Here is an 8,417-nt window from a genome sequence, read left to right as displayed (position 1 = left end):
TAACAAATCAGTCAAGACCATCAAGTACCCATCAAGTGGAATAACATGCACCCTCCTTAGTCCTTAGCCAAATACTCCGTACTCCGAAATTGAGCTTATAATATAAGCCGTATCTAATAACCTCACCTTGGCCGTATATATTTTAGTTAAAACCGAGTCTTGAAAATAATCGTCATTCATATCCGTACCACCTAGCTTGTTCGAAAGTAATCCGGAAAAGTTTCACTCTCTAATATAGCTAAAAAATTTGGTAATTGTGAACATATATTGAAGTTTTATTCTTGAGGAGCATTATAAACGTTAACATTGCTATGCATCAAAGATCAACCATACAATAGACATCATCAATCTTTTTATAAAAATGAAACGATAATTATTTTAGTAAGTTGCCAATCGTCATGTTAATAGTTACCTTTATTTGTAGAGAGCCTATGTGTTAGACCCAAAATCTGGATATGGGCTGGTCTGGGACAGCAGATCTGGGAGCATTGAGGGGCGCAGGGCGTCAGGAAGCCAGGGTGACAGAATCAGCACAACAGCGTAGGACGTGGGCTTTGATCTGCGCGGAAGAAGCATGTGAGAGTCCAACCTCTTACCATATCCAAAGAAGGAAAGTCCTACTCGGTGTCAAATTAGGAATAACTTGGAGGAAAAACAAGAAACCCTAGCTCATCGAACTCTCCTATATAAAGAGCCTCAATGCAAACAAGAGGGATCATCAGAAAATACGAGAACTACACCCTAGCATTCATAGCAAACGTACGAACTGTATTTCCTCCCGAATTATAGTGAAAATATTGGTGGAATTCCGTCTCCCCCCGCGGTTGTTTCCCACATCGGGTTTTCCGCGTCACCAAAATCGCTTGTGTTCTTTATTTACGTTGCGCATACAGGTTAACATACAACAATCGATCAAATCATAATACAGACCTAACTCTAAGACCACTTTAACCCTAAATTGGTAGAAATTTACCAAAACAGTTTGGCGCCCACCGTGGGGTATAGTGGTCGTCTTCGTTAGCTAGTCTACTCAGCAACCAAAGCATGTCCGGACCCAAGGAAACCAACTCAGGCAGCAACAGCGGTGCCCCAGCAACACAGATACCCCCCTCGACGGCGACACATGCACCATCTCCCTCGGCAGCAGCGGCAGTACGTACAACTTCGGTTCAGACCACCACTGCTGCTCAGATACCAGCGGTCAAACAAAGTCAAAGTTCCCAGGCAGCAGCAAGCCCATCTTCGGGGAGGACACAGACTAGAGACCCAGGATTCGTTCAGGGACAGCAGGGAGTCACACAGTCTGAAAGAGGAACACAACCTAGGCAACAGATCCAGGCTCCTTCGAGTCCCACCAGCATCATGATAAGCGGGCTGGACACATTAGCCAGGACAATCAGGACTATGCATAGCGAAAATAGAAGCATGAGATCTTAGATGGAAGAGGATAACAACCTCCTCCGAGCACATATCAACGAGTTAAGGAGCAAGGCCGCTAGTTCGGCCCCTTGGACGCAAGAAGACATGTCTGGGAGGCCAGCAGGAGAAAGTGGGGACCGAAGGCAGACACGGGTATTACCACGCGAAGTAGCACTCAGGCTTGACATGGACACAACACCACAGCCAAGAGGAGGACTGGTCCCAACAGGACTGGGGGCATTAACACCAAATGAGGAGCCAGCACGTCAAGAGCCTACACCCACATCAGGCGCAGAGGGACATCAGAGGAGTAGGGCTGCAGTTGCGGTCCCAATGACCAGAACGCCAGCCATGAATCAAGTGGAATATACCTGGAGAGGCATCCCGACGGCAACAGCGTTGCAGATACGCCAAACAGCAGTCTTAGAACAGCAAAACTTTGCACGAGGAGAAGAACATCAGTCACAGGAGCATCAGCGACCCACCGGAAGAGAGACATACATAGAACAACAATACCAGGAACTACGGAGCCTCTTACGGAGGGTCCCAGGAATTCCTCTGCCTATGGAGATGGCTGCACCAGAAAGCTACGCTGACTCACCGTTTACTGACGATATAGCCACCGTGGCCTTACCAAAAGGATTTAGCGTCCCAACGATGAATCTTTTCGATGGAACCACAGACCCTTGCGATCACATTAGTCAATTCAAGCAGAAAATAATGGTTACCACTGCCACGGGAACCTCGAAAGAGGCATGTATGTGTAAAGGATTTGGTTCAACCTTAACCGGAGCAGCATTACAGTGGTTCGTCGGCCTGCCTAATGGGACCATATCTTCATTCGCCGATTTGGTCAACGCGTTCAATCAGCAGTTCTACAGCAGCCGGAGAACACCCAAGCAGCCAAGTGATCTATACAGGATCGTTCAGGAGATAGGTGAATCAATCAAAGATTACGTCACCAAGTTCAATGCAGAAAAAGTCTCCATACGAGGCTGCGATATGTCCACTGCCATCAACGCCTTCAGGCAGGGCCTGGATAAGGAATCAAACCTCTACAAAGAATTAATGATGTATCCTTGTGAGAGGTTTGAAGAAGTCCAGCAAAGAGCTACAGCGGCATTAAGGTTAGAAGAAGACATACAGGCTCGAAAGGGAGTAACAAAATTCGACAAACCAAACAGGAAATTCACAACAGAAAAGAAAGACGAACGGGCTAAGCCATACAGCAGACCCAATATCAGCAGAATAGCGGAAAAAACTCAGCAAATTGATGACTCTCCACATCCTCCTAAACTATCAGAGTACGGATTCAACACGGGAATGGAAGGGTTGCTGAAAGCACTCAGAAGCCTTGGTGATCAGGTGAGGTGGCCAAAGCCTCCCACTCAGGATCGACCCAACGACGACAGAGACAGCAGCAAGAGATGCGAATGGCATCAGGACATATGTCACAGAGGACAGAAGACTGCTACAGGTTGCGAAAGGAAGTAAAGTTCCAGGTACGCAAGGGAAACTTGGACCACCTGCTATCACGTGGGGGCAAGCAGGACAGGAGGGAAGCAGCAAATCAAGTGCTTCCTTCTGCTCCACCCATATGCACGAAAATTATTAACGTGATAACAGGCGGATTCGAGCTATCAGGTTTGACATATTCCGCCGCTAAGAGGAAAGCCACCGGAAGTAAAGGGGATCATCCAGAAACTTCATACAGGGTAAGCCAGAGTAATTTACCCCCGGTAACTTTCGACGAGACAGACATAGAAAGCGGTGCAGAGCAACATGACGATGCCCTAACTATAACGTTATCCATTGGCAATTGCACCGTACGAAAAGCATTAGTAGATACAGGAAGCTCTGTGAATCTCATCATGCTCGAAACCCTCAAAACCATGGGTTTTGATAAAGAGAACCTGATAAAGAAATCTATGCCCCTGGTAGGATTCAGTGGTGAAACTGCACATTCAGTGGGTGAGATAACTATCCCAACATATATTGAAGGAGTTAATAAACTAGTGAGATACCTAGTCATTGAGGGTCCAACCACCTACAATGTGATAATAGGAAGACCATGGCTGTATCAGATGAAGGCGGTGCCCTCAACATATCACCAATGTCTCAAGTTCCCAACGCCATGAGGTACGGTCACACTAAAAGGAGATCGAGAGGAATCCAGAAACTGCTACGCTCAAGCCCTCAAAGCTACAACCAAGCTCCCCTCATAGCAATTACAGGACCGGGACACCTCGACAGGATACAAGGAGCCTCCCTCAGAGGAACTGGACCAGATACACCTGGACGAGGAACACCCGGATAGGACAGTGTTGATTGGAGCAACTTGCAGTGAAGAGCTGCGCAACCGGCTGATTCAATTTCTGAAAACTAACATGGACTGCTTCGCTTGGTCCCACAATGATATGATAGGCATAGAACCATCCGTTATTTCACATAAGCTAAGCGTGAACCCAAGCTGCACCCCGGTACAGCAGAAGAGAAGAAAATTTGCGGCGGAACGAAATGAGGTCATTAATAAAGAAGTAGACAGTCTCTTGGCAGCAGATAAAATTAGGGAAGTTAGCTACCCTGAATGGCTTTCTAATGTGGTAGTTGTGCCCAAGAAGAACGGCAAATGGAGGGTGTGCGTAGACTTCACATATTTAAACAAAGCTTATCCCAAGGACCCCTTTCCACTGCCACATATCGATGCAATGGTGGACGCTACTGCGGGACACGAGATACTCACTTTCCTCGATGCCTGGAGTGGTTATAACCAGATCAAGATGCATCCACAAGATCAAGAGAAAACAGCATTCATGTCGGAAAGAGGCATATATTGTTACAAGGTCATGCCCTTTGGCCTAAAGAACGCAGGGTCCACTTATCAACGGTTGGTAAATAAAATGTTCAAGCAACAAATAGGAAAGACCATGGAAGTATACATAGACGACAAGGTAGTGAAGTCCAAAAAAGCAGAAATGCACATGGAGCACTTGGCAGACACCTTCCAGACGTTAAGAGAGTTTAAAATGAAACTTAATCCGTCCAAGTGCTCGTTTGGGGTATCTTCAGAAAAATTCTTAGGGTATATGGTGACCTAGAGGGGAATTGAAGCAAGCAAAGAACAGATAAGAGCAATACTCCAGCTGGAATCGCCCCAGAAGCCAAAGGACGTGCAAAGGCTGGCAGGGAAGGTGGCGGCCCTAAATAGGTTCATATCAAGGGCCTCGGATAGGTGCAAGCTGTTCTATGATATATTGAGGAAGAGTCAGAAATTCGAATGGACTGAGGAACATGAAAAAGCATTCGCATAACTCAAAAGCTACCTAAGCACACCACCACTACTCGCAAAACCAGAGCAGGGGGAGCCACTATTCTTGTACCTGTCAGTCACGGAAGCAACTGTAAGCGCGGTCTTGGTCAAAGAACAGGAAGGAGTGCAGCTTCCCGTATATTACATTAGCAAGTCTCTGCTTCCTGCGGAGACCAGGTACACTTCCTTCGAAAAACTAGCATTGGCTTTGGTTACTGCTTCCTATAAACTGCTGCCGTACTTTGAATCTCGCACCATCCATGTAATAACCAATTACCCGCTAAAAACTATTATGAGAAAACCGGAACTTTCGGGTAGAATGACTAAATGGTCAGTACATCTTAGTGGCTATGACTTCCAATTCGAACCCAGAACGGCAATAAAATCCCAAGCCCTAGCAGATTTCATCTCTGACTTCTGCCCTGCCACCCGTGGGGAGGCAGAAGAGGGAATGCTGGCGATAACAGGGAGCCAGGACTCTGGTCTCCACAGTAGGACAGCAGGATGCAGATTGGAGGGTTCCATACCTGAATTGGCTAAGGGATGGAATACTCCCTGAAGACTGAAAGGAAGCACAAAGTTTCAGAATAAAAGCTTCCAGGTATATCATGATTGATAATATTCTCTTCAGAAAGTCATTGGTAGGACCATGCCTCAAGTGCTTAAGCAAAGAGGAAGCAGAAACGGTACTACAAGATGTGTACGGCGGAGAATGCGGGAACCACGCTGGAGGGCGAAGTCTGTCAAACAAAATCTTGAGACAGGGGTATTTCTAGCCCACCATGCGCACAGACGTTGTAAATCATGCCAAACGCTGTGAGTCATGTCAAAAGGCGGCTCCAGCAATCCACCAGCCAGCAGAACCAATGCATCCGATTATCTCTCCATGGCCATTCATGATGTGGGGCATGGACATAGTGGGTAAGCTGCCCAGGGCTCCAGGAAACAGAGTATATATTCTAGTTATGACTGATTACTTCTCAAAGTGGATTGAAGCAGAGGCAATGACAGAGGTAAAAGAACAGCATGTGATCTCTTTCATCAAGCGCAACATCATAAGCAGGTTTGGGATACCATCTAAAATCATATGCGATAATGGGTCCGAGTTCATATTAGATAACACTGAGGGCTTCTGTGCACGATGGAACATAACGCTAAGAAAATCAGCCCCCAGGTATCCACAAACCAACGGCCAAGCTGAGTCTAGCAACAAAATCATTGTGGAGAACCTCAGAAAACGGCTGGAAGAGTTGGGGGGGAAAATGGGCAGATAAACTACCATTGGTACTCTGGTCAGACAGAACAACACCAAAAATGGCAACAGGCCAAACTCCATTTAGCCTTGTATACGGAGCAGAGGCAGTGATACCCTCAGAAGTTCTGGTACCCACGCACAGATACGGCTGTCAGACGGCAGAGCAAAATAAGATCGAAATGGCCAGGAGCCTGGATACAGTTGATGAGCTGCGAGAAAGCGCCTACATACGTATGGCATCGTATAAACAGTCCGTAGCAAGGACATATAACAAGAATGTCAAAATCAGGACCCTTGAAGTAGGGGACCTCGTACTAAGAAGGGTATTCGAAAATACCAAGAACCACAAGGCAGGCAAGTTTGCCTACAAATGGGAAGGGCCGTATCAGGTCGAAAGCGTTATCAAGACTGGGGCATACAGGTTGATGACCATGCATGGTCAAATCCTGGATAAACCCTGGAACATCCGTCACTTGAAACGGTACTTTGTCTGACAAAGTGCCAAAACTTTAGTGTACAAAGGACCTTTCAAAAGTCCGTGAAGCAAAAAAAAAAAAAAGGGTTGGGGGTTAGTATATGCTTTAGGTGTTAGTGTGTTTCCAAGAGCTTTTTTTCTTTTATCTTCCTTAGTTTTTCTTTAAGTCAAATGGAGTCGTTTTTAAACCAAGTAGTTCAGGATGTGGCTTCCTGGATCCAGGTGTTGCCCTGGAACACCATGAGATAGCACCAGGTAATTTTCACTACTTTGGACTTTATAATGCTTCTACGAAGAAAGGCTTTGATACTAATGTTGGTTACTTGTCAGATGAGGGACACTTTAAGGGTCCATCCCCTGCCATGTGAGGCTACGAAGACGTTTATCTTAAGTCAAGCCACATCGAGAGCATACGCCGAGGTAGCGCGCAGGGTACGGCATACTAAGACCACCCATACCTTAATGTTAACTCAGTAATCCCATAGCTATGTCGTAGATCAAAAGGTGCACGCACGGATTTCAAACGTCTGGAACTACAAGGAACGCAACATTCCTTGTTAGTCAGAAACATTTAATGAAGGTACGCTCTAATCAGCTAACCCTAGTGATAAGGTATTTTACGTCATGGGTAAAATATCTTATCAGAAGACTGTCACCAGGAACAGGAGCTGTGCACCTGGAGCCAGGTCAGCATCCTAGGTATACCTATGTGGAATCAAAACTCCAGAAATCAATGACAAAAACGCAAGTATAACAAAAGCAGGGCCTAAAAACCTAGGCTTAGAACTACTTTAAGTTAAGGCACCTGCTACCCTTAGCAGGCGCCATCAGAAGTTTAAAACTTGCATACCAGCAGGCACAAAACAAGCCGAAACAAAAAAAAAAGAGTTTTTTTACAAACTTGCGCCACACAGGGCCAAGTCCCCAGATAATTTGAATTAAAATTTAAGAGAGGTCAGTCCTCTCGACAACTGCATCTTGACCATTACTCTGCTCCCCATGCTCTGTCTACTTCTCTTCTGCAGATGCCTGAACAGCCTCAGGAGTCGCAATGGCACCATCACCAGTCTCCCCCGCCAGGATCTCCTCCACAGTCCCAGAGATGGCTCCAGAGACATCCATGGCTGTAACATCAGGCTCCGGGCTGGCAGCTTCAGCTTCAGAAGGAAACAGGGCGCTCAGGTCCATGCCATTGGGAAATGCGCGGGCAAACTCGGCCAGCTCCTCCTCCAGATTCCAGGATGTGTGCCTCCCCTCGGTATAAGCACAGATGCAATCAATCCGCCCCTCGAAAGCAGTGTAGGCTCCCACATTTTTTGCTAGCTCAGCCATCTCCTCAGCACGGGCCTCCGCCTTTGTCAGCCCAGAAGTCAGAACACAGTTAGCTTCTTACATCCTCGCCAACTGATCTTTAGCTGCCTCCTTCTCTTTTAGAGCCACATGGAGCTGTTCCCTCAGTTTGGCGTAGGTAGCTGTGAGCTCCTTATTCTTACCCACGGAAGCCAGGCACTCAACCTTGGGTCTCGACAGCATCTTGTGAAGATAGAGAGATGATTGAAGAGCCTGCAATAAAGAAGACCGAGAATCAGGAAAGCATAGGGGCAGAGAAAGAAAGGAGACAGTGAATGAAGACTCATAAGGAAGCAGTGTTCAGCAGCCAGGTCAGTCATCTCCTGGGGGGCAGTCGAGTCAAATGCCCTAGAGCAAGCCGGAGTCAGGAACCTTTCCAGCGCAGGCCAGTAGTTGGCCTGATCAGCATCCCCAAAGTTAGCAGGAAGGCGCAGCAGCAGCTCGTCAGCATGGATAGGGGACCCAGGCGCACGCGATATTGGGGTCACCTCGATAGGCTCTAAAGCAGGCCTAGAGGAGGATCTCCTTCTTAAGGAGGCATGGGAGTTAGAGGAATCGACAGTTCTTTTCCTGGCATGGCGCATCAGGATCTCAGAGGCAGACGGTCT

At 47.0% G+C, this 8,417-nt stretch overlaps 1 protein-coding gene across 1 annotated transcript; it reads left to right on the top strand.

Annotated features, from left to right (window-relative positions):
• Window positions 1-6,043: 6,043 nt before the first annotated feature.
• On the top strand, window positions 6,044-7,213 carry LOC141629668 (uncharacterized). The gene is made up of 2 exons (XM_074442639.1): window positions 6,044-6,405; window positions 7,105-7,213. The coding sequence occupies exons 1-2, from the start codon at window positions 6,044-6,046 to the stop codon at window positions 7,211-7,213; spliced, it is 471 nt and encodes a 156-aa protein (XP_074298740.1).
• Window positions 7,214-8,417: the final 1,204 nt, after the last annotated feature.

The sequence above is a fragment of the Silene latifolia genome, chromosome Y (genome assembly GCF_048544455.1).
Source record: "Silene latifolia isolate original U9 population chromosome Y, ASM4854445v1, whole genome shotgun sequence".
Classification (NCBI taxonomy): Eukaryota; Viridiplantae; Streptophyta; class Magnoliopsida; order Caryophyllales; family Caryophyllaceae; genus Silene; species Silene latifolia.
Note: the sequence above shows the minus strand (reverse complement) of the source record. Positions and strands in the feature narration are given on the sequence as shown.

Bases quoted from the DNA above. Each gene is read 5' to 3' on its own strand.
- LOC141629668 (XM_074442639.1), top strand. From the start codon at position 6,044: ATGGCAACAGGCCAAACTCCATTTAGCCTTGTATACGGAGCAGAGGCA. The intron at 6,406-7,104 runs GTTGATGACCAT...ATATCTTATCAG, and splicing joins ATCAAGACTGGGGCATACAG to AAGACTGTCACCAGGAACAG.